The 27912-nt window shown below is 23.8% G+C and overlaps 2 protein-coding genes across 2 annotated transcripts; both read left to right on the top strand.

Annotated features, from left to right (window-relative positions):
• The first annotated feature begins 2311 nt into the window (after positions 1-2311).
• LOC145830010 (uncharacterized) lies at positions 2312-3528 on the top strand. The gene is made up of 5 exons (XM_082937900.1): positions 2312-2397; positions 2481-2515; positions 2840-2977; positions 3057-3150; positions 3209-3528. Exons 1-5 carry the CDS (start codon positions 2331-2333, stop codon positions 3295-3297), a joined length of 423 nt encoding a protein of 140 aa, XP_082794026.1. The 5' UTR covers positions 2312-2330; the 3' UTR covers positions 3298-3528.
• Positions 3529-21976: 18448 nt separating this feature from the next.
• On the top strand, positions 21977-26909 carry LOC145849939 (tRNA-dihydrouridine(16/17) synthase [NAD(P)(+)]-like). The gene is made up of 6 exons (XM_082955060.1): positions 21977-22178; positions 22337-22478; positions 23976-24142; positions 24468-24626; positions 25216-25408; positions 25909-26909. The coding sequence occupies exons 1-6, from the start codon at positions 21991-21993 to the stop codon at positions 26476-26478; spliced, it is 1419 nt and encodes a 472-aa protein (XP_082811186.1). The 5' UTR covers positions 21977-21990; the 3' UTR covers positions 26479-26909.
• Positions 26910-27912: the final 1003 nt, after the last annotated feature.

Genomic DNA, 27912 nt, shown 5'->3' on the forward strand with positions numbered 1-27912 from the left:
CTTCAGACTAAGCTATTAAGGCTTTTTATAGGTTTTATATACTACAAATAAAACATGTGTTTTGTTGCGGATTAAAAAAAACACATTGTCTTGTTTTATTGAAAGCTTACTTCTTTTATGTTAGTTTAGGGTAGCATAATTAAAATTTTGGCATTTTTATAGAACTAAATACTTAAAAATATATTAACTAACTACTTAAGGGGTCGGCAAGCTACAGTACGGACAGGACAGTAAAGCAGAAATTTACAGCTCGCGACTTATTTTAAGTTAAAAATCATTCTGTATTGTCAACTCAAATTACTACTATAGAAACGATAAAAAAAGGCTTAAGTATTTAGGACTAAGTACCTGGTGTACAAAGGAACACTTCGGTTATCGAGTCGTACACCACACAATTAAGCTTTTTTACAAAAAAAAATACAAACAAGCTAATGAATTGATATTTAGTAAATCGTGTGCTTATGTGCTTATTTAATCAATATTTTTTACAGTATAGCTTCAACTACATATCATTATATTTTAAGTAAGATTTTAAGTAACAGAAGAAAGCAAATGATATTTTTTAGTATGTCTAGCCAGCTGGTTGACCTTTAAACTTCGTTATAAAAAAATTAAGTTTTTATTTTTAGGCAACACTGTTTTTTTCGATGACTACGTGATAAATAAAATCTTTCATTTATAACATAGTTGTTCCTTTACGTATATATTTCAATATGTGTTAATCGGGTGCAAAAACATTCATATTTTGACAAGTAAAGTTTCGACAACTCTAACTTTTGTTAATTCTGTGTTGTTGTTAATTTTGTTTTTTTTTATATTAAAAATCTTATTGTTTCATCATCATAACGTTTTTATTTAAACCTACAAGATATTTTTTTAGTTTTTGAAAGTTTAAACTCTTTTTTTTTGAGATATGGCTAAAATAAATTTAAAAACTTACTAAAATGTAATAAATTTCAGAAAACAATAGTTTTCTGCTTTAATTTGTACTTAAGTAAATTGTTTTTTACCATCATAATCTTATTTCTTAGACTTACAAGAGGTCTTTTAATACATATAACTTTTCGAGATATGGTCCCTTTAAAATTTTTCAAAAAATTAGAATTTTCTGAATTTGAATTGTCATGTAACTGTGTTAATCACCTCTATATTTTTGCTTTAGTTTTACAAAGTTTTTATCTGGTTAGTCTCGGCTCAAAAAACTTTTTTTTTGCTAATATTTAGAATTTTAAGCTAAAACTTTGTTTATGAGTTGCATTGCATCAAAAAAAAATCATATTAAAACCAATGTCAGAAACAATACTAATTTTGTATAACTTAAGTACTTGTGTAATAAAATTGAAGCCAAATAGCTGCAGTATATACTCGAGAGTCTAGACTTATTTTCTTAAAAAACTAAGTCTTAGTAATTTATAAAAACAAAAACTAACGTGCTACCTTAAAAATAACTAATTTCTACCGAAAAAAAAATATATATCTAATAAACTGATTTAGTTAAGTTATTTTGAAAACTATACTATCACTTTGTAATTCTTATTCGAGCATTTTAATAAAGTGTTAGGAACTCAAGACACCAATCATTAAAGTTAATTGGTATACACAGTTTCAATTATAAACTGTTTAAATATTTTAGTTGTCAATAAGTGAGTTTTGCAATATTTCATCGCACAAAACTAATTTTAAAAAAAATTGTGGTATTAAAAGCTATCATTAGTGTTTTAATCGAAATTTTTATATTCAAAGATGTTACAAAAAATGAGTGATTTAAATTTTTTGTTCGTTTCAAAATCAATAAAATCGCTGTATTTTTTGATGTTTTATTTTACAGAATTATACTTGTATTATTTAAGAAATATATTTTAAAAGTTTGTATTTATTAATTTATCTATTTCTAAAGTATAAGTAAAATAGAAGAAAATATTTAGACATTTTGTATTTTATTACTCGTAAAACTAAAACTATCGTTTGAAGAACTGTGATTTAAAAATTTAATATTTGTTAATGAATCATCATTTAAATACTAAACATTGTAAAGACACAACAAGAGATAAGAAAAGTATAATTGGAAGGTTTTTGATAGATTGTAAGAAAAAATTAAAGTCTCTCGAACTTAATTTTGCCTCGTATAAAAGAAGCTAATTGTTTGCAGAGTATATAACGATTTTATTTTTTCTCAACCTCTTTTTAACTTAAATTTTGTAAATAAAAGGCAAAAATTTATAAACTTTGATAATATTCAATAAGAATATTTTTATTTTCTTACTTTTTACTAATCTAAATCTTTAAATGTTCAAATTTTTTATTTAGTACTTTCTAAACATTTATCTAAAATGAATTTTTGTTTGATACTCTTTTTCACTATCTTTTTTGTGAGCACAAAGTGTCAAGTTAAAATTGGTTAGTTTTTTCTATTAAGTTTCTACATATTGTGTTAACAAAACCTGATTAACTATTTTCATTTATATTGTAAAATTTTGTAGGTGTTAGTGAAGATAACAAGCAAATCTGCAAAATAGTAAGCTGTTATTGTTTTAAAGTTATTGAAAATTAATTTTATTATTTAAAGTTTTATTGTTTAAAATTTAACACAATTTTTATTTTTATCAGTCTAAGTCAAAAACATTAATATTATAACGGTATACATTTTTCTTTCAATTCAAGAAAAAAAGTAAGATTGTATGCTTAATTTACAACTCTATAATCAATTAAAAGTGAACCACAACAAGTAGCACGTATGTTCCTTTTTTATAAATAGTATTCTTAATCTTATTTTTATGAATTTTGAGCAATTCGATACATGTTAAAGTGAAATAAAAATAAACATAAAACTAACAAACAGCATCAACAAATGTGTTTAGACAAACTTGAACGGAATTTTGGATTCCAATGCACAAAAGAGTTACTTAAAATCAACTGTGGAAAACAACATTATAAAGTTACAGCTAACAAAAAATTATCTCATAGAAAAAATAAAAGAGTAAGACTATATTTTTATACTCGCAAATCATTATAGTTTATCTTAATAGTAGCTCATTTTAACACATTTTATGTTTTAGTCAACAGTTGAAAAGTGTTCAAGATTCTTTTCCGGACATAAATGTTTTCTCTATTTTTGTATGATTGTTAATGATGACAACGGATGTAAGAATTGTAAGTTTTATATTTTATATTTTATGTTTTAGTTATTCACATATAATTCTTTTTTCAGACGGAAAATGTTCTTGGTACTGTTCGTGTTTTAGAAAAAATGGGAAATGCAAAAATGACCCTTTTCTAAATCTAATACATGGAATTTAATTTTAGAATAAAGTATTTTTGTTTTAAACTTTTATAGCTGTACAAAATAATACAATTTGTTTGAAATCTTGTTTCAGAGAGAAAACCACTCTAATTTTACTATTTTATTCTTGATTACAATTGAAATTTATAAATAAAAATATCATTAACTAATTGAACATAACTCTTCTTAATACAGCTTGTAGAAAATAAAATTATAAGTTAACTATATTTTTAATTCTATAGTATATTAGCAACATTTTACAGTCGTTTTTAAAAAAAGATAAAGTTTAAAACAAAAAAAAATCAAGTTTATTAGTCTTTAAAAGTTTTAAAAAATATGTTAAAAAAATTACAAATCATACTGTTTAAATATTTTACTATTTTTAATAATCAATTTTACTTTTAATCATAACTTCTTCAATTTTGTATAAAAACATTGTTTTTTTTTTCCGAGATATACAAATTTTGTAGTTAAATTGACAAAAGTAAATCTTTTTAATAGGAAAGTATCAGAAAGTTAACAGTTATGTATAAATATATCATTCTTATGCTTTTTTTGTTTATTTTTAAGTCAGCGTAAATAAAAAAGTTCTTATTTTTATGTATTTAAATTTTATATAGTTTTAAAATTCCTTCTTTGAATTAAAAATTGAAATAAAATTTTGATAAAAACTTGTAAGTCGTTTTTTAAACATTTTTAAAAATATTCAAAGATTTAAAGTTAAACTGTTTTTTTTTTTGTCAAAAAGCAATTCAATTGAATTTTTGAAAAAGTAGGCTTTAACTTTAAAATAGTCTATACTAAACAAAAAAAATATTGCTGACGAAGTATTGCTGACAATAATTAAATTCCGATGGCAAAGTCTTAACAATAGACCATTGTAAACAATGAATAGAATTTTTTGATGGCATCATAAATGAAAAATCTACAAAACTTTGTGTACAGTTAGAACTTCCTTTAATAATTGCAATGTTATTTTAATACTCAGCTACTTATATAAGAATGCTATTAAAGCTAACTTATTTTCAATCTTTCAAAACGTTAAAATTTTTTTTTTTTGTTATTGTCCAACTAATAAAAAAAATATGCTAACAAACACTACTTATTAAGGTGTTTTATAATTAAAATCTTATAGCATTTTTATTTGAATTAAACTAAAACCTTTAAAGAAAATTGATAAGTAATATAGTTTTAATATACTTAACTTAGATACAAAGCTTTATTTAAATAAGATATTTCTAACCATTAATAGTACTAAAAAAGACTATCGTTATTATATAAAAAGATATTAATGCTCATACCGTTAAAAAAGATACTCTTTTTGAAAAGTTATGCACTTATTTAAAAAAAAGTTTTCTCAATTCAAACTTACTTTATAAAGCAACTACTTAAAACAAAATTTTAAATATAAAACATGCTTTCATAAACCTTTTGTAAACAACTTCAAGTATATTCTTGAATTTACTGAATAAAACAAATAATTAAGTATAAAAGTTAATACTCAGTTTATTTTAAAAGTTTAGCAAAATTAGTTTTTACTTAAATATCATATATATTTTTTTTTTTTTTTTAGTTTTTATATACACAATGTGTAGTTTAAATTGAATAAAATTAAAAGTTTCCATAAAGTAAATTTTAAACATTTTGTTGTAAAATAGTATACTTGCACAACAGTACGTTTAATTATTAACAGTTGTAATTGGTATTTCCTTGAATTTAAAAACATATCGCGTGACAAAATTTTAAAGTTTATTGAAATGTGTTGGAACATCGCAAAAAAATCTTTTAATTTGAACTGAAACGGTTTTAAGTTTTTTAATTTTTGACCTAAACTGTCAAAACATGCCATCGAAGACTAATGTTTTTTATATACTTCAAAACTTTTATTATTATAAACATACTGGCGTAACTACTTAAATTCTAAAGGAATACCTAAAAAAGTAATATTAACATAAAGACATCTGGTATAACCTTATTATTTAATTTCTTAGTGTACAGTAAAACAGTTACAAAGTTCTAAATATAATCTAAATATAATCACGTTCTTGTAATGAAAAACAAAACATAAAGTCACAAATATATTTAGGTTTTTTGTTTAAAAGTTCGTGAGCTTTGTTTTACATATAAGTATTTTGTTAAACAAGACAACAAGTTTAGTTTCATTTTCATTTTGCGTAAATAAATTTAATATTAAAGATGGTTAAATCAATCAATACATAACTTAATAGAATCTAAGCAGATAGTTATCGTACTTTTTACAAAGTAAAGACTAAAGAGCTACAATGATTTGATTAAAACATAAGGTATATATATGAATACAAAGCAAGTGCATTCTTACCGATAAAAATTTCATTTGTATATATACTTCATACAAAATCGAACTGAGATCTATGGAATTTTAATAAATTTTAAGCAAAATAAAACAAACCGGATATTTAATTTATTAAAGTTATAAATTTATAAATTTTACACATAAGTATTTATTAATGGTTTGACATATATAATCAAACAACTGCCTTGTAACTTTATTTCTATTTATATTATTTGCTTAGATAATGCTTTTCTTCACTTACAAATTACTTTGATTTGTTTAGACTTTAATGCTAACAAGATTTAAAAGTACCTTTTAACTACTACTTTTAAGAAGTTTAGTAAAAACAAGATAACTTATATTAGGCTAATTTAATCTATGCGTCATGTGAAAAATTTCGAACAATTTATAAACATCAATAACAAGTATAAGTTTATAATAAAAACACATTTTTAGATTTTAAATATTTGATGTAATTTAATACTTTTATGAACTTTTTTGTTTAATATTAATGATTAAAGTATCTATGCTAATTAAGATAACTTACGATTATCAACGTATTTATATTTTAAAGCTTGCTATAAGTATTTTTATAACATTAATTTAAAATTTTCGCATTCTTCGAAAGTTTAAAATATTTGAAACACGTAGTATTTGTTTATCGCAGATTCAGTGTTAGCATTGATAATTTTTCTAAACAAAGTAAAATTAAATTACGTTTAGATAAATAGTATTTTTATATACAATTATATTTTAGTTTAGTAATCAAGTTTTATTTTCTGAAATTTTGGTTAAACGGTTTTTTAATCTTAATTTAATATTTAAAAATTATTTACAAAGTTTGATGAATATGAATTCCTTAGTTTTTTCAAAATAATTTTTTCGTTTCAAGTTTTTTTGGCATGAATATTTTTCAGAGAGATCATTTAAAGCTTAAAAGTTCTGTTAAATTTTAAATGTAACTCACGATAGAAAATTTTTTAGTACAAATTTATTAATAGAGTTTTGTGGTTTTAGATACTCGATGTTATAAACCATGTTTTTATTTTAATTTTTTTTTGACAATTTTAGTATGTTAAACTAGAATTTTTTTTCCGCAGAAAATTTTACGAAAATTTGTGATATTTTAAGAAACATTTATTCACGTATTAGGACTAAAATGTTTATTAAGCTTTAAGTAATGAAGCCTGATGTTACAAATTTCTACCAAAAATGAGAAACTTAAGACTAATTCCTGTATTTTATAAATACCTTATACGGTTTATCATAAGTAGATTAATTGTAAACTCTAAACATACATCTTTTTTATCATAAACTTTTACCAAACACTACTAAATAATTAAAATTAATTAACACAAATAACAACAACAAATTGTAAAATTTATAGTTTCAACAACATTTTATAGTTTTTTGTATGATACATAACTTAGTTTCAATTTTTTTAACTAGTAATTGTACATTTATACTATAAACTTTATAAACGTTGAATGTTAAAAAAAATTTTATGAAACTATTCAATTGAAAACATTAAAAAGTTGTTGACAATGACAATGAGCAAACTTTTACAATTAGCTTTCACACAAACTTTTTTAAGCATGCTGCAAATTTTTAAATATATTTTTTTGAAAACATGTATGTAAGATAATATTTTCAATTTAATTTAACTTAACAAATACAGATGTTAAAAAAAAATTTTAAAATCTTACTATAGAATATTTCTTAAAAAACTCAGAATTAATAAATTTTCCAATAAGAATAAGCTTAGATTAACAAAATATAATAAATGAAATTAAAGTATTAAACCATTTAACAAAACCTTATACTTTATTTTTTACGTCGTGTTTAGTTATTTTACTTAGTCTTTAGAAATCCCAAAGAATTGTATTATTTAAACTTGTTTATTGTTTATGGTTTACATTAAAACTAGGATTGAAAAGCTTCATAAACTACAGCGGCATTAAAGTATAACAATTATTAATAAAATAATTTCTCTACTCATTTAAAGTTACATATATCATAAAATAAACTAAAAGTATTAAAAACTATCGATTTTTATCTGAGAATATTCAGTTAACTATTATTTTCAATTAAAAATATCTAGTCACTGCCAACATAAGTTTTACATTTATTTTTTTAAAACGGTGCAAAATAAAAATGATTGAGAATACTGTATTTTGATAGTTTTTAAAAATATATTGTTATTTAGCATATAAATTTCATAATCAAACTCTTAGTTGAAAATATCTAATTAAACATTTTATCGTATGAAAAAGTTCTACTAAAAACTTAAAATAGTTTTTTAAAAACTTTGTGGAAAGATAAAAATGCATGATAATAAACAATTATGTTTTTTTTTTTCGAGTTGGACTTTGTTAGTACAACAGGTGTTTTAAATTAAAAGTCTTTGTTGTTTGAATATTTTGTAAGACAAACTTTGTTTTCAACGTACTTATTTTTCACAATGAACAACTTTAATACAACTTGTTGTGGAAATAACTTCTAAAAATATATTGCCTTTTTTTTGTAGTTCTTTTGGTTATTTAAATTTTTCTTTTATTTAAGCTAAAATTAAACAGTTAAAACTTATATATCTAAAATTATTAAAGTTTTTCAAACTAAAAGTGTTGTACAAACTAATAATAGAGTATATTATAATAACGCATATTTGAATATTTCTGACATTTGTGATACATTTTTTGAAAAATTTATAAACAACAAGTAAAAAAGATTCATACAAAATTTATATTTTTTTAGCAATAAATTTTTCAGCTTACAGTTTACTGTAATATAAAAAAAAATAAGGTGTGAAAACTTAAATATGTTTGGAAAGTTTAATTATTGACTCATTTTAAGCAAATTTTATAACTAAAAGTTTGAAAAGTTTGTATATACTTTGTTGTTTTTACTTTTGAAACTTTATAATTTTTCTTAATATAGAGTTTTTATGAAATTTTTACAATTGAAGCTACTTCTTTTTTTTTTTAATAAAGTATATTGTTTGACAAGCAACCTTCACTTTTTTTTTAGATTGAGATACTCTAATAAATGTAATACAAATCGATAAATATAAAATGTAGGTTAATTAAATTAAACTTACTTTAGACTTAATAAAAAAATATTTTTTACAAACAAAGTAATAGAAATATATTATTCTGCAATGTGTGCACGATAATTTAAATTCTGACAATTTAAATTAAGAAATTTCAAACTCTGTAATTCTGAGTTTTCAAAAACTATATTCTGTAAAAAAAAATATTTTCAATTATCTTTAGTTTTTGGTATTTAGACTTTAACGATTTTTTTTTTAATTTAAACTTAATTAAGTTTTGAGTTATCCTAAAATAAATTTTAAAAATTACAAAAATATAGCAGTTTTTCATGATTAGGGATTTTTTCTTTTTTTTCAAATTAATTTTTTATATTATAACCTCATTAATAGATGTTCGGGTACATTTTTATGTTCAGTAACTTTTTAACATGTGGTTATTAAATAATATCTATAAGAACTTTAATTGTCTTTAAGGTCCAAGGGTCGGCAAACAGCGGCCCATTAAAGTAAAAACTGCGGTCCACGAACATGCAAATTTGGCCAAAAGAAGATTTTGTAACTTACTTTAGATATTTTGAGACTTGAAAAGAAGAGGTAAAAAAAATACTTTGCGAGAAATTTTCACAAAACTAGTAGTTTCGAGTCTGTTATGAAGTGTAAAAACTAAAATCTACAATAGATGTCTGCAAATATTTTTATTTTCGAGATTTGGTCCACGACCACCAAAGACCTGCCGACCCCTTATGTAGCATTATCAAATTATTTTTAAATGTTTCTCTCAGCTCTTATTTATATTTTTTTATTTAATCTCAATAAAGAGATGATGAATAAAATTTGTATGGTAAACCAATTTTAAATTTATTTTTAAATGTTTTAGCGAAGAAAATAAACACAATTAGATTTTGTAATGATTCAGTTTATAACGTCAGTTATTTGCGACAACTAAAAGCATGAAAGTGAAAAAAAATATAGATACTAAAATTATATATTTATTAAAGGTCTTTAGAATAAAACATACTGAAATATATAATAAAACAATAGTTGATTTAAGCAATTTAAAAAGTAAATACTTGAATTAGTTGTTTATACATTTGTGTCAAAGTATTACAGTTTACCGCAAATAAGTTAGAAATTACTAAGTGTGAGAAAATAATTTAATAATGCATGATTAAGCTCAAGATATGTATATAAGGTTTGATCTAAACAAGCTTTTTTATACATGTAAGTTAAACTTGTTGATAATTATTTTTACTTTTACAACTCTATTAACGACTAAAGTAATTACTTGGATGCTACCACAAATTTAATTCCCAAAATGTTTGTGTAACTTCAAAACTAACTTGCAAAGCCATCAGCTCCCAAGTTTTTTGCTGGCTGTTAAAATGCAATCAGTAAATAAAAAAACTACCTTTAAACATTATATTAAGTACAGTATGTGCCGGTACCAGCTGCCGATATGGTACGCACTTTTTAGCCAAAAAATGCTGTGTTCAAAATGCAATCTTTTTTTTTACTTTAAAATTAAAATATCAAACTTTGAAATTGTAAGAAATAATACAAAATTATTAAATTTAAAATAAGTTATACTGTATTAAATTCAAGTAAACTAAAACTAAAAGAATCAGAAAAAAATTATCAACTTAGAAATTGTATATCCAATCAATTTTTTAAAACAAACATACTAACAGTTTATTCGAAGAAAGAGTGTTAAATTTGTTTACCCCATAATCTAAAATTTAAACATAGGTATAAAAATTACTTATAAAGTTATATAAAGTTTAAACAAACGAAAAAAGTTGAACAGTGCAACTAACATTTACACTATTAATGATTAAAACATAAACGTAAAAAGCGTACAAGATTCTAATAAATTTTATATAAAAAAATAATGAAAAGTACAATTGACATTTACATACTTCATGATTGCAACATAAACGCAAAAAGTTTATAAAAAAATTTTAAAATGCTAAATAATAAGTAAGCAGAAATTAAATTTTAAAAGCCTAAACTAGCTCTTTTGAATAAATATAATTTTCAAAAACTATGATCAATAATTTTATAAATTTTCATTTTGTTTAAGTTAGTAAAAAAGTATATGTACTATGTAAATTTTAAAGGTACAATGAAATACAAGATAGATTAAAATACCATGTGGATTAAATAAACACATATAAATAAATACTTTATACTTTTATATTCTTTTTGGAAATCTGTTTTGTTTTGTGATGAAACTTTTTGTTTTTGGATATTTTGCTTTAATAGTCATTTTTAAACATGAGTGGCTTTTAACATATTTGCTTTAAGATTAATGTAGTCAATTAAATAATAACATTTTTTAGGTACGTACTGCCAGTTGGGTACCCACTTTTGCGCTGTGTTCAAAGTGCGTACCTAGGTGGCAGGTTACGAAGTTTTTAATACATTTACTTTAAATATATGAGTAATTTATGTTGCTTGATACATAATAGGACGGAAATTAAAAAAGAAAAACATAAGATGAAAAGATACTTATGTTTTAGTAAAGTTCAGAATAAATGGTAAAGTTTAACTTCACAAGAAATTAATTTTCACGCAGACTGCTGCGTATATGTAAAAATCCACGCTTTTTCAGAAAAACTGCGCTAAAAAGCTGTATATTACTTTTTTCATTAATCCTTTTAGCGGTTATTGTGTTAATCAGTTAATAAACTTTTTGATTTTTAACTCTGTAACTTTTTTTTATTATTTAATCATAATTTAATAAATTTACTTCTAATTACTGTTTTACTATTATTATGACTTGAAGTCAGACTTTTAAAAACTACAGAGATTAGGAACTATACCTCTCATTGGGTATTTTTTCAGCGTAATAATATTTCCTAGTTAGTTTTGTGCTCAACCTTAATAAATATTAGTACTTTGTATTGTATACTTATTACTTTTAAGGTTAAACAAAGAGACATTTTATGAAATAAATATTATAAATATTAACAATTATCATGCGACATTAACTTCATACGTTTTATGAGAATGCTTGCAACTACTTTATCTTTGAAAACTAGTAACTAATTATCATATAAACTCGGTTTGGTTCAGTCTAGATCTGTATTAATTTTGTATCTTATTTTTTTTGCAGAACAGGTTTTTAGTAAACTATTTTGTTTGTTAGCCCGAAATGTTTTACTTTGTCAAAGTTTGTATATTTGAAGCAATTTTTTATCTACCATTAAACACCGCTACTCATCATAGAAAGTTAATTGTAGCTTTTTATCTGTTTTTTTTTTTTAGTTGCATGTTTGTATCTCTCTTTGAAATTTAAGTTTTTGTTTTAAAAACATTTTTTAATTGTTTAAAAATGTTAAAGTAGTTAAGTGGTGTGTAGGTCGATGACTTAGACGCATATTTGCAAGAATCTGAGAATTCTCACATATATAAAAACTATAACAAATAATTAAGTGTTTGTTTGTTTTGGCTTGAATGTTTTATTCAAGTAATTTTGTGGCGATATTTTTAAAGCAAATAGGGCAACTATGCTGAGACGAGAGGTTTTCTCATAAAACATTTCTTTGGACTATTCTTATAAGCGTTGGTTTCGTTTTTTTTTTTTCACATAGCAAACCAATAACATATCTAAGTTTTACAAGATTGTTTCATTTTACACTTTTACAACATTTAATATACAACACTTTTTCTTAACTGATAACTATAGGAAAATCAAGTTTCAAAAGTTTTTTCATTACCTCTTTACTTTTTGTTGAAAATTACTTTTTATTTTTTTATTTTTTTCAGTAGACTTAGTTTAAACTAACTTTTAAAGTTTCAAAGTTCTTGCTTATATAACAAAATCGAAGATAGTTTTTTTATCGTTTACTAGACTTTTAGACTATTTTTGAAGTAACATATGATAGAAACTTTAATGGTAAAGCTATAAATTGTTCTAAATTATTTATGGATTATAAAACAAAACATCATTTTGTTTTTACTTTAACTTTAATTCTAAACTACTTAATACAGCTCAAAATTATTTTAGTCCTAAAAAAGATTAATAAAGTATGAAAACAACTGTTACTAAAAAGATACTCATAAATTTAGCAAGTGACATTCTTGTTATATTTTTATAATATTGTTTATTTAAAATGATGGACTCAGGCATCAAAACCTGAGCCACTTAAACAGGACACACAATGAGAATAATGAAAATGAAAACATTTATATTCAACAAAAAATAAACATAAACAAAACATCAAACATAGTTAAAATTATAAGAACTCATTAAAAGTTTAAACTCATTTGACTGATATAAAAATCAATAATTTAAGACTTAAAAAATTGTTGTACAAAAAAAATAAAATAAAATTAATATTCTGTCAGGGGGGAGGCGTAGGAAAATAAAAGTAATTAATATTATAAATATAAAAATGAAGAAATCGGTAGCTAATTTAGATGAGATAAATATTATAAAAGTCTTTATTTATTTGTTTTTCTGTTACTGAATTTTAGTGATATTTATACTATTTTAATTTAATATCAATTTTTAACTTGTTTTAATTCTTTAAATAAAAAAATATTTTTCTTTTTGATATTCACTTTCAGCCTTTTTGGCGATTTTACAGATTTGTTGAGAATGATAAGCAAATTGGCAAAAGTTAGGAATATTTTAAGTAGTCTGTCTATTTTAAAACTTTTTGACTCATAACATAACAATTCATAAAAATATAATTTAATTTATGTGCATTTTTAATTATAATTTATGTTATTATCTAATTAATAAAAAGACCGATGAACTAATTGTTTATTTGAATATGAAAAGAGCTGTATGATAAAAAATTGTACTTTGTAAATAATAAACATACAGTTATTTTTCACAGATAAAGAAAATATCATTGTTAGCCGTGAGGTGTATTTAAAAAAAATTAAAACATTGTGTCACTCTGTCGGGAGCTTGTTGTTAGATGATTAAGAGTTTAAAGTTTACTCACAGGTAAAACAAGTTTAAGCTTAAGTATTTATACATTTTATAACTTGTTTACGTTGTTGTTGAATTTGAAAAGTTAGTTTTCAATTTTAACAAAAACCACTTTAAGTTATTTTTCTGTCAAATAATAAATAGTAAATAATTTTAGTCAAATAATTTCTGTTAAACCTTACAGAAGCAAAAAAAAACATATTAAACTAAAAACTTTGTTTTATTTAGAGACATAGTATTTACTGTTTCTTTTTTTAAGTAAGGATACTTATATTATTAAATAACTTATATACTCATTCTAAAAAGTATACACATCTTTTAAACCAATTTGTGTATTTGTGTTTTATTAATATTTCTAGTCTGTTCAGTTTGTTCTGATAGTTTTATCTAATAACTTAATAAAAAAAAATATATACCAAGTCTTTCTTTAATCAATTAAATAAATTATATATATAATCGTTTAAAAAAACACGGTGGTTTATTAATTGAAGTGTCAAAATTTATTATTTAATAATCTTCAAAGACCGTATCTTGTTTATAACTTACAAACGAAGCTTCTATATTTATTTTTTTTACTTCTTGAAACTAAATTGCATAAAAATATAACAGATTACATTAAAAGTACAGAATGCGCACAACTTGAAGGAAAAACTGAATTTTTCTTAAAAAATAGTAGTTAGAAAGTAAAAATTTTAATAAGTTTAGAACTTTAAAGATAGAAACCAACCCTAGCAGAAAAAAACAACTTGATAACCGTATTACATAAAAATAAATTGTTGTTTTAAAAACTTTGTGATAACTTTAAATTATTATATACTGAGTTCAATTTTTTATTCAATAAATTTTTGTTTAGATATAAAAATAGACTAAAAAATATATCACAATCCAGATCCCTAACCTGGTAACCTTTTAAATTTGTAGTAATATGTTAACATAAGTATTAATTAAAACATTTTACTTAGTAAAATATCAAAGTACCAAAAACTAATGGTCCTAATCAAAACTTACCGTATTTTATCAAAAAAGTACTTCGAAATTTGATAGAAAGTATTAAGAGATGCAATGACACATAACTTTTAAAGAATTTTTAAAATTTTTAGAAATTCCACAAAAAATTTCTGTAGCGGAGAAAAATTATAACAAAACAGTACGGTAAGGAAATAATGATTTTTAAAAGTTACAGTGAAAAATATGCTATTTTTATAAATAAATAAACAAATTAATTGTATTTAATATTCTAGAATGCTATTATTTTTACTTTAAAATTGTTAGTGACAACTTCAATAACGAAATAAGTGCGATTATTTAAATATAATTTTGAATTAGTTCAAATAATCTCTTGATACAGTTTTAGGATTACATATTTTTTATTCAAAAGCATTTTAAGCTGAGATGAATTATTGATTTATTAGTTAGAAGGTTTATAAAATATCTCAGCTTAAAATTTTTTAAATAAAAAAATAATAAATCTTAAAACTTAGAAGTACATCACGACTTCAGCCCTTTTTAAAAAGACAGACTTTAAAACTAAAGCTTGTTACTAATAAAATCATGTTCATAAACTCACGTACTTTATTTTCTTTCTTGAAGACTTATTTTAATACCTTTTTGTTGCTCTATATATATATTTTATTGGACGATAAAAAAAGCGCTCAAAAAGTTTGATCTAAGGACCTAGTGAACGAAAAAACCTTTCGGTTATCGAGTCAAACACCACGTCATGTTAAGTCATATTTACTACAAAAAAATTATTTTAATGTTTTTATATAGTATATACATTTTTCAACACACACACATTTGTAAAAAAAAGTTTGTTTGTTAATCATGTTTTTTTTTTCTAAAACTTAACAAAGTAAAAGATACTTTTCTATGCCAATATAGTTAAACGTCTGACAATAAACTAAATTTGTTTCAGTTCAAAGTTTAAAGACTGTAACAGATCTTTTATAAAATAAAACTAACACGATTCTAGAAAAAGGTTAAAGTATAAGTATTTTTATAGAAAACTTTTAGTTTTCAAACTTAATTTGTAATAGACTATAAACCTATTTTTTTAATTTCGCATTACTGGTATTGGTATTTTTAATTATTTGTAGTAAAAAGTTTAAGGGAGTTACCCTTTTTTGTAACTAATATTAAAAAAACAGGTCTGTCTGTAAGTAAAAGGATTATATTTTTAATAATAATTATTTTTTGAAACTGTTCAACTAAAGTAGCTTGTAGTTTTTTTAATTTTTTTTTTGTATCAAATTGAAAATAAAGATGTATAATTTCATGCTAATATCTTCATACTTATGACACATTAAGTGAAAGAATGTTAGTGCTTATAAACACAAAATTGTACTTAATTATTATTATCATAAAATAAAAAATTATCTCTGATTTTAATATACCAGTTTAATTTATCCCTTATACTTAATCTACCTAATGGTCACTAATGTATTTTTTTTTAACTATTCTAACCTGTAACTTGATAACTTTACTTGATAATTCTGCTTTTTTAAATTCATGGGTTTTGAAATACAAATTATAATGATTTGTAAAAAAGTTATTTTCAAACAACTATAATTAAATGGGCTTGATGTTTAAAAAGAAATTTTTTTCACTAACAACAAACCACTAGTTTTGTGAACACATGTTTTGGCATATTTAATTAATTATATTATTTTAGGTAGGACAACATTAATTTCACTCTTTCCTTTACAATAATTAATGTTTTTGAAATTTAACCATTGAAATTTGTTTACTTTGTAATAAAGTATATTGAAAATATAGGTGTTTAGTTGTGTTTATTTGGTACAACTAAGTTTCACTGCTTGGCAGATCTTCAGGTACATTTAATTAAACAATAAGCTAAATCATTTTATTTATTAAAATGGATTTATTAGTTGTAGTTAGTAGTGATAAACATTAATGATTAATTTTAGGAACTAAAACAAAATTAAATTAAAACAAAAAATCTAACAAAAAGGCAAAAAAACAAATAAAACACTAAAAACTATTTAACAAAAAAATATTATATCACAATAAACTAAGCTTAAAAATAAAACTGTTAAGAATATGGGCATAGAGCCTTGAGCTCTGTTCTAGATTTAATGATTTTTTTCTGTTGTATTCTGCTACCATTCTTTCCAAATTGCATATTGTGCATGCTTCTGGTTTTTTAGGAGTATTACATGATGTTTTATACATGGTGAACAATGAGATATTACTGAACTCTTTTTTTTTTCTTTATATATGTCAATGACCTTGTTTGGATGGATTTTTTAGACTTCAACTAAATTTATGCTGGTTGTATCTTGTCTTGAAGGGTACACCAGTGTAGGCTACTTACTCTAAAGTTATGTTTTGATGGCTTTGTGGCTTTTTATATACCTTTTTGCAGATATTAACTATTAACGGGCATTGAGTGGTATTAGCTCATGGTCCATCATGTACAAAGCAACAAAACACCATGCAACCTCCTCAAAAACCAGAAGCTGCAGTTTGGAAAGAATGGTCATTGCAGAATACTACAACAGAGAAAAATCTTTTTAAAAAAGTCTTAAAAAAGAGCCTACTACCCTATGCCAGCATTTTGAATTATCTTAGTTTTTAACTTACTTTGTTGTGATACAGTTTTTGTAGTTTTTATTGTTTTTTAACTTTTGTATTTTTTTTATTTTATTTTTAATAAAAAAAAAATACTTATCAACAATTGATTATTATAGATTATCATTACTAATTATTACTAATTAATTTGTCTGTATATATAAAAGCTTTTAGCAAACCAAAACTATTTTGCTCTTATTACTTCATATTTTTGAAATTATATTCTTTAATAGAAATTAAAAATAAATATTAAGGTAGTTCTATGTTTAAAAATGATAATGAATTAACTAAGAATTTAATTAATTGTGTTTCTTACTAAATAAATTTTACTTAAAACTTTCTACCATTTATAATATTTAAAAAATACTTTATGTTTTACTACAAGGACTTAAATTAAAACTCTGAGTAACTGAGTGGTCCCTGGTTTTTTATAATATTTTTCCGGGTTCTTACATGGTTGCCACACATTCAGGACAACTCAAAATATTTTTTAGTTTTTTAAAATCTCAGGACAGCTCAAGATCTTTTGATTTTTTTTTTCAACTCAGGCTGACCAGCATTGATTTTTTAATAAATCTTGGGACATTTCTTTTATAGATTTTGAATGAGATCAAATTGATTTAGTTGCAATATTTTTTTTAGTTTATAACCAGTTTTATGGAGGAACTTGACTTTTATTAATTTTTAAAAGTAAAAAGAAAATTCTACAGTTTTTAAAAAACTCAGAACAGTTTAAGTTCACTCACAACAGTTTTTTGACTTAATAATTGGTTATCCTATTTTTATAAGTGCGTAAATAGTATAGAGGTCGAAAGATGCATTTAACTAGAAATTTGAAACTTATGTTAGATATTATGTGATTAATGAAAAAAATAAGGTATTAGGCAGAATTTACAAGAGGTTTAAAACTTACACTAGATATGCTGGTGTTTGTAATTAGTGAAGATAATAATTTTTAGTGTTTTGAAAAGGGACATAAATAAAAATGAGTTTAGGGAACTCTGGTGTTAATTAATGTAACATCAAAATCTAAGGGATGAGATGGGAGTGGTAACCATGTTAGATATGTTTTTAATGATCAATATGGCAGTAGTAGGTTTTAAAAAGTGGGCTTAAATTTTACAAAATTAAATTTATTAGTTTGTTAATTTATTGTTAAAAAGTTACAGTTAATTATAATGCTTTTCGTATTACTAAAATACAATTTTAATAGCTTAAAACAGTGTTTACAAGCAAGTTATGTATAGCTTGACAATCAAAAGGTATTTTCCAGACTTATCAATTAACTATAGTTGTTGGTGTTCATGATGTCTTTGTTTCTTTTATTACTTTTTACATCTAATATCTTTTGTTATACTCATATTTCTTTTGTGTGTTAAAAATAAAATAAAAACTTATTAAAAATACTAAAATTAAAATATATTAAAAAAGACGGTTGGTTCATGATTGAGCTTATTATAACTTAACAGCCCTTTTATTATACATCATACTATATTTTAAACTCTTAAAAAGTGAATATTGTAAACTATGTTTTTAATTTATTCGGGTGAAATATTCTAATCATATTGCTTTTGAATTTTATTAACAATAACAGTATACTTTATATAGACTTCTTATTTGTAAACAGTTCTGATTAAGAACCTTATTTTTTTGCAAAGTTACTGCACATAGAGTTATGAAAACTTGAATACACATTATTTTATTCTAAAAACTTTAAGTAAACAAGTTGAGAAATTATGACCTCATAACAAAAGTTTGTTTCAAATTATAATCTTAATATTTCTAGATTACTACATAAATACTTATAAAAATTTGTATACATACTACTGGAGACCATTTTCTTATATTATCAAAACTTTAACTTGATCTTTGAAAAAAGTATTGTGTTAATTTTTACATTTATTTTTTATGACATTAAATTACTAAATGGACTGACTTTATATTTAAATTATATATCATAATTCTTATTTTAAGTGCAATTTTATAACTAAATGTGCAGTAACTTTGCTAAAATAAGGTTCTGGTTGAAAACAAGAACTGTCTTCTAACTGCCCTTCAGTAAGATTTCAGTAAACTTAGACTATCAAATTCTCAAACTGGACAAATAGTTTTAGTGCTCAAACACAAACGGTGAGCAGTAATATTAAGAATACAGGTTCTTACATTTATTTGGTACAACTAACTAAGTTTCACTGCTGTGCACATCTTCAAGTACAAATAAATAAAAATTGATTTTCAATTAGCAAAGTTAAAGATATTTTGTTTCACATACTCTTTGAGGCAAAAAAGCCAGACTAAGTAAGTAAAAACTAGCCTGAGTTTATAAGAAAATTTGGATATCATTGGTTTTAAGAGCGCATATTTTACTTATTATTTTTTTTATTTTCAGAGGTACTTTTTGACATTATACTCAAGAGTCTTGTTGTAATCTAACAGGGTTCTTCCTATAAATTCATTTTTTTATATTAGCAGGACTACTAATTTATAAAAAATAACTAATAAAAAACAAGAAAAATAAATAGATAAAAGTTGTTAATTAAAAAAAGAAAAAGAAAAAAAGCTACAAACCACGGTAAGGGTTAGGGGCTGATAGTAGAAATGAAAAATAAAATACAGATAAAAAATGATAATGATAATAAGTTACTGACCGAGGGCAAAGGTTAGGGGTTACAATGGTAATAATAATTTAATATAATAGTTAAGTTAATAAAAAAAACTAAATATAAATTAAAAATTACTTTGATAATAGTTGTAAATATTAGTAGCCCTGCTAATAGAAAAAATTGAGTATAATGTCAAAAAGTACCTATGAAAATAATAAATTTAATAAGTAAAATACATGCTCCTAAAACCAATGATAACTAAAAATTTAAATGGAAAAATAATATGAAATTAAATTGATAAAAAAAGTTACTATTGATCAAGCTTACCTAAAGTACCAAATCAATAACAAAAACAACTTATAAAACATAACTTTTAGTAAAAAAATGAAGTCAGTAAAACTAGACTGTGTGCAAAAACTTCTTTAAGTTTATGTAAATTAATAAGACAAACATGCTGACTGAGTCAAGGAATAATAATAATTTCTAAATACGCATCAATAGCTTTTAAGCAAATACAACTTAGTGTTCAACAATAGTGTTCAAACTTAATTAGCAGTTTTAGCTATTTTTGCTCTTTTAATGTCATAGTTGTATAGTTATATAAAATAGGTATAGTAAATACCTAATTATAACAGAAATTAAAAGCTAAAATTTAACTATATTTATATTAAGTATTATTGTTATGGTTTTGGTGCTTTCTGGTAAGCTTAATCAATAGTAATTTTTATCAAATCAATTTCGTATTATTTTTTTCTTTCTTAAAAACTCATACTAGTTTTTATTTACTCAGTCTGGCTTTTTTGCCTCCAGTAGCATGTGAAACTGAGAAATTTATGCAAAGTATCATGAATGATGCAATTTAAAGTAATAAAACAAACAATAGTTGTCAATTGTAGCAAATTAGTTATTTTGTTATTGCTATTAAAAATTTAATAAAACTATCAGAGTTACCAGATAAATCAAGCTTTTTTTTTATGAAAGCTCAAATCAACTCTGGTTAACTCATAGTTTAAATGTTTTAAGTTTATTTAAAAGTTTAAGGCTTGTTTGCAGTTTTTTTAAAAAGTTAGTCAAAATAAAATTAATTTCAGAAGTCTAAGGCTAGTTTATATAGTTTTAAGGCCAGTTTTCTTAATTTTCTTTTTCTAAAAACAATGTCTTTTTGTTATCATTGATATTATGATTTATTTAATTATTCTAGCATGATTAAATGTTAATTTTTTCAGGTTTTGGCTCTAGTACTTTTTAACTTTCCTACAAACTCAGGCTAATTTTTGGTCACTAAAGCTGGCGTTTTTGGTTCAAAGAGTGGCAACCCATCACAATGCTATAATATAAATCAATTACCAATTTAGTTAAAGTATTTTAAATTCTTGTTGTCTAAAAACTTTCAACTTAATCAGTAACTGGTTTACAACACTTTTAGTTTACAATGTAAACTGTATGATTTACTCAAGTAATAAAGCTTCTTAAAATTCAGCCAGTGATTCAAGACTTAATTAATATATTATGATAAAATACATAAACCTTAACAATCACATATATTAATGCAGTTATTTGTAATAAGAAAATATAACAATACACACACTTCCCCATCTAATGCTTAATAACATTTTTTTAATTTCTTAGCTAAAAACATACATATTTATGGCTAGGAAAAATATTTCAACTTGTAGCTCTTAAAAACTTTATTACAGCATAAATTTTATTGCACCTTGTTTGTTTGTAATGAACTTACCACAGAATTTTTTTGAAACTAATATATTTATCATTTACAAGTATACTAGGTAAAACTCGGATTGATTAAGGGTTTTTTGATTCTTTGAAATGAAACTTTAGTTAATATATTTATAATGTAACTTGTTTTAAATCAAACAATTTAAAGTTCTCGACTTAAATGTCTTTAAGGAGATTTATATCCAATAATTTTATTTTTGTTTTACTTCCATTTATTTTGTTCAAAAATTTTTTCAGGCCTATTTACAACAACTGAGGATCTCCTATATGCAAGTATAGGAGTGAAACATTGTTTTGTTTGTAATAAACTGATAAAATAAATATTGGTTAATATATTTATTAGTAGTTTTGTAGACTTTTTATAATATAAGTGTTTTTTTTTTCATATTAAACATTTACATTAGATAAAATAATTAATTTTAAAAGTTTAAATAAACCAACTGTTTTTTAGATACTTTAGATTAATTGTATATCATGACAAGTAAAAAACTAGAAGGCTATGAGTTTTATGAAAAAGTTCTAAATGGAGCAACAAAAGTTATTGCTCCAATGGTAGATCAAAGTGAATTGGCATGGAGAATGCTCAGTAGAAAATATGATGCAGAACTTTGCTACAGCCCAATGTTCCATTCTAGTGTGTTTGCAAGCGATGCTAGTTATAGGTATTTTTTATTAAATTCAAAAAGTTGTAAAAGGTTTTTTCTTTGATTTGACTCAAGTTTTTTTGATGCAAATAAATTAGAGTAATAATTCATTGTTACAGTTTGTTTAAATTTATGCTAGCTTGTTTTGTTTAATCAGATTTTTTTTACTTAAACAGAGCTGAAGCACTTCATTCTTGTGCCGAAGATAGACCACTAATTATACAGTTTTGTGGAAACAACCCTGAAACTGTTGTTAAAGCTGCAAAAATGGCAGAAGATCACTGTGATGCTATTGACATTAATCTAGGCTGCCCACAGGTTTTTTATCTTGTGATTTAAATTATGTACAAGTACTAAACTAAGAGAGCTACAATGCTTTTAGATATATGAAGTTAGATTTTTACTACGCTGACTATTACAGGGTTGTCACAAAGCCTAGAATTTTAAACGATTTTTACTTGTTAAGTTGTAAAATTTTGATTTGACAGAAAAAATATATATTAGAGATTAAATAATTTGTCATCATCAAAAAAAATTGATTAAAAAACACAGCTAAAGTTGCTTTACTGTATCTTTTCAATGCACTTATACTACTTAATACAGTTTTTAACTTTAAACTAAAAATAGACTCAAAAACATGTACTTTCAAAAACCTAGAATAAGTTTCTCAAAAACCAGTGGCAACTCTGATATTAAAACAATGTAAAAAATACAATTGATATATTTGAGTTTTGATATTTTTATAAAAAATTGTCAGCTTTTTCAAATGTTATATAGTACTTTAGCTTGTGAATAAAATATAAATTTGTATGTATATTTTAAAATTAAATAATTAAGTATATTTGTATTAGACAACTTTTTATTTCCTGTAAAAATCTTAATGCTTGTAATTTTTTTAAGCCAAAATATAGTTTTAAAAAACGTATAAAGTAAAGTGTTGTTGTAGACTTTTCAAAAAAGTGACAACTTTTTTAATAAATAGTCTATTAATTTTTCAGGATTTTTTTGTGAATAATTACATGCAAAAAATGTTTAAATAAGAGTTTTAAGTTTTCACTTGTAATAACTTAACTAAAATATTTCGAACGGATAACCTATTAACAAACTTTTAATTGTTCTGAAACACATATAGTCAAAAAAATTACTTAACTATAAAAAACAAACTGTTCGTAACTTGTTTTTTATAGATATATCACAAAATTAAAAAAAAAGTCTTTAATTTATTTAAACTATCAGGTATTCAAATAATAAAAGTTCAAAAAATATTGTTACACATACTATGCTTTGAAAAATAACTTGACATAATTTGTATCAAAACAAATCTCAGCATTAAAAATAACTTTCAAATACTAAATAGAAACTCTGTAAGTTTTAATAAATATGTTAAAAAGAAGTTAAAATTAGAAGCTTTTTAAATACTATTTGATTAAGTTATTTAAATAGTTTAATTTTTCCAAACTTCAATAAACTATAATAGGTTATCATTGCTTCTTATTGTACTCTACAGGAGTACTACTTCGATGATATAGCTTAAGTGCAACTCATTTTACATTCAAGTGTTATACTAATTGTTTTGATATTTTATCTAACATTATTTTGCTACACCACCAAAAATTTTTTAGTATTTTTAACACTACAATAATAATAAGAAGCACACGAAAGAGTTTAAAAAAAAAATTAAATATAAGACTTCTAGAAACAGTAATTGTTGTCTTGATTTAAATAATTTTAGTTTTAAGATTGTATGTTTTGTATACTTGTATTTATAAAATCGTGATTTGTTTCAAATTAAACTATATAAATCATAAAATGCAGATGATAGCAAAACGAGGATTTTACGGGGCTTTTCTGGAAGACAGCTGGGATTTGATCAGGCAGATTGTTGAAAAATGCCACAAAGAGCTAAAAGTCCCTGTAACTTGCAAAATAAGGGTTTTTGATGACATTGAAAAATCTGTCAAATATGCTAAAATGATTGAAAAGTTAGAAGTGATATGCTTATAATAATGTTTTATTTTTCATTATTAATTTTAACTAAAAAAATGTAAGTAATTTACATTTTTATATATACTGATTATTCTTTTAATAATATACTTGTAAGGTGTTTTATCCAGAAATAATAACTTTATATATTCTTCATTTACAAACTAAGGATTAATTTTTTTATATATAGGCTATATTGGTAAACCCTTGCTAAACTCAAAAGTTGTTTTAGTTTAATCATTAAATTTATAACAAAGTCAATATTGTTTATACACTCAAAATATATTCAAAACTTTTTTTCAATTACTAATCACATTTTAACAGAGCTGGATGTCAGTTATTAACAGTTCATGGTAGAACAAAAGAAATGAGAGGACCAAACACTGGTATTGCCAGCTGGAAACACATTAAAGCTGTTAAACAAGCTCTTAAGATCCCAGTATTCGCAAATGGAAACATACAGTACAAACAAGATTATGAAAGGTAAGAATTGCATTCCATTTTAATATTTCTGAAGTATAATATACTTTTTAATTATTAAATATAGCAAGAATTCATTATAGTTTATCAGTTATGAAAGTTTTAATCTCAAATTAGTTGTAATCTAATTCTTATTTATTATTCTTACCAAAGCGAGCTAATAATTATTTTTTAAAGTTTAAACCTTACTACTTGATACATTTATTCTTTAGCCGAACTTTCTGAATTAAAGTATGCTACATGTAGAAAAAAAAAGTTTAATCAAAAAATTATTGGAAGTAACGATATCATGTTGTAGCACTACTTTTTTTAACTCAATAAGATGAAAAGTATATTATGTGAACAAAATATAAACATTTCTTTAGTGCATAAATACAAGCTTCATGCAGATTTAACCATTGAAAAGCTATGTACATACTTTAATTATGGTTTTAATGCTGTCTTTTGTAACTAACTATAATATTATAACTTTATTAATATTTCATACAATTATATAATAAGTTATTGTACCAGTTTTTCCATTTAAAAATAGTTTCAATAAAATTTATTACTTCTATTTATAGATAAGTAATAATCAATTATGACGCCACAGATGCATGGAAGAGACGGGAGTGGACGGCGTGATGATCGCGGAGGGAAGTCTGAGGAACCCTTGCTTGTTTTCGGGAGTGGACCCGGTCGTGTGGGACGTAACGTTGGAGTACTTGGACTTTGTGGACAAGTACCCCTGCCCGCTTTCCTACGTGAGGGGTCACGTGTTCAAAATGTGCCAGCACGCCCTTCAGGTTTCAGTTTTTATTTTATGCAGTAGGTTGAGAATGTTCGAGATCTTTTTTGGTTTATTGAATTGTTTTAGTTTTATTTTGATTAACTTTTATATAAAAAGTGTTTAAATTAAAATATCTGCTTAAATCATTTGAGTTGAAGAAATATTTTTCAATTCAAATTGCTTTCAATTTTCACCAAACTAAAATTGCATATTCTTTATAGTTAGAGGTGAACTCGGTGTATGATATTGTGTTTGAAACACGTGTCAAAAGACTGTTTTGTCTAGTATATATTTAGGACTTAAATTTGTTAATTTACTTATAAAAATCATTTCTTTTACCGACAATCTTACTTTCAAACTTTAATAATACTATACTTAAATTTTTATCCATCTATAAACTTTCTTTAATGTTGTATTTAAAACGCTTCGAAAAAAGTCTTGAGCTTTTAAAAGAACCTTTCCTGGATTAGCTTATTTTCAGTAAAACTCTAAGCACAATCAATATAAACCTTACAGGTCCATCAAGATGTTCGCTTGAAAGTCGCCAATGCCAAATCAACGGTGGAAATCAGGAAAGCGATGGAAGACCTGAAGCGGGAATGCCTGAAACTTCAAAGCGGTGATCCGGACTACAAGGAAGAAAAGCTCCCTCTGCCCTACTGGATCTGCCAGCCGTACATCCGCCCGCCCAAACCGCCGGCTCCTAAGGAAGATGAGCCGAAAGAAACGTGCAAGGAAAATCGAGAAAAAGAAGAAAATGTTGACCAACCGGTTGATTCTTCTCGCAAGCTCAGTAAAAATCAAATGAAAAAGTTGCTCAAACGAAAGCATGCGCCCGACGTGAGCCAGCTTGGAGAAAGTGAGAAGTTCAAAATGTTGATGGAGTTTAAAGAAAAACGAAAGGAAAACAGGCAGACCTATGTAAAGTGCCTGAGTTGCAAAAACCCTGCCGGACTTAAAAGTGAATATTGCAAGAACTGCAGGAAAGTGAAACATATTACAGAAAAGCTGCAAAACAACCTTGCAGACGGAAAAACGGGGGATGAAGGGCAAATTAAAGACGCAGTTGTTGCAGAACTAGTTTAATTTATTTTGCGCTTTATACGTCATATTTAGTATTTTATTTAGTCAATTTTAGGTACTTTTGTTTAGCGACTTCGTTTGATATGTTTTATAATTGATTTATATTTGAGAATCTTGGTAAATTTTTAATAAAAAATTTCTCAGTCTGTTTGAAAATAATTTATCAGATTGATTATTTTAGGCAATAGTATTTATTTTTTTTAGTTTTGTAAAAATTTTATTCTACCAAAAAATGTTTATTAAGAAAAAAATATGGTAGAAATAAAAGAAAAAAAAATGTGTGTGCCTAAGAAAAATGAATAACTTCATAAACTCTTTTACGTAGTAATTTTTCTAATTTAATGTAATCTTAATGTGTCTTTTTTACCTTAAGCAGTTTACCACTCGTGGCTAAATAAAAAATGTTTTTTAAACTTTATTCCGAAGTTTAATTCTTCTACTAATTTATAAAACCTTCTTTTTTCTCTCTTAAAAATAAGTATGGTTTTTTTAAGTCTGTTAATTTTCTTATTTTAAGTATGTTTATATAGCTTTTAATTAAAGAAATAGAATTTTTGATAGCAAAATATTTTTGTAGTTGTAGTAATTTTCGTAGAGATAAAAATAAAAACAAAGGGTAGTTCAAACTTTGTAAAAACTCAAAGAATGAAACACTATTTTTTTGAGATAATTTGATGCAAAAAAGCTTTGACCTGATTTTAAAGTTGGACCCATATATAGTGCATAAACTTTTTTTTTTTATATAGAATTCACATTTTATTATTTCGAAACTTTTTTCTTTATATACCAATTAATTTCAATTAAAAGTACTTTTTCCATTTAACTTGTTTGTTTGAGAAATGCTTTCAAAATCTAACCTATTTCCTTTTCAAAAGAAATACTCATAAAGCACATTAATCAAACGAAAATACGACTAAACTCAAACAATCAAATGAAACTAATCCAATTAAAACTAACTAAAAAACATAAATTTAGAACAAAAATAGAATTTCTTAAACATTATGTGTAATTATAGATCCCTTAATAAGTACCTAATTGTTACTTAAGTTTCGGTTTGAATTTTCAATCATAATTGCTCCAACTGTTTATTTTTTTATCATGGCAACGCAGTGTATTCAAGAAATAGTTCCTTAATTTTTGCAAAACAAAACTAATCTAAACATTGTTTAAGAACATACACAAAACATGTTATCATAGTGTTTTTATTTGCAACGGGGAAGTGTTCCAACAAACTGATTGAATATCTATTATGTCACCACTGGCTCCCTTTTTTGCTAGTTGGTTCGTTAGTAAATTAGAAGCAGGTCTCTTTAGGCAAGATAAACCTATAATGTATTGTAGGTATGTAGATGACATTCAAACTATTAAAAAGGAAAATTAGTTCAGTCAAATATTGAAGAATCTTCATGAAAATCTTATATTTACTATTGAATTCAG

Source organism: Thalia democratica, chromosome 2 (assembly GCF_965202585.1).
Source record: "Thalia democratica chromosome 2, ktThaDemo2.hap1.1, whole genome shotgun sequence".
Lineage (NCBI taxonomy): Eukaryota > Metazoa > Chordata > Thaliacea > Salpida > Salpidae > Thalia > Thalia democratica.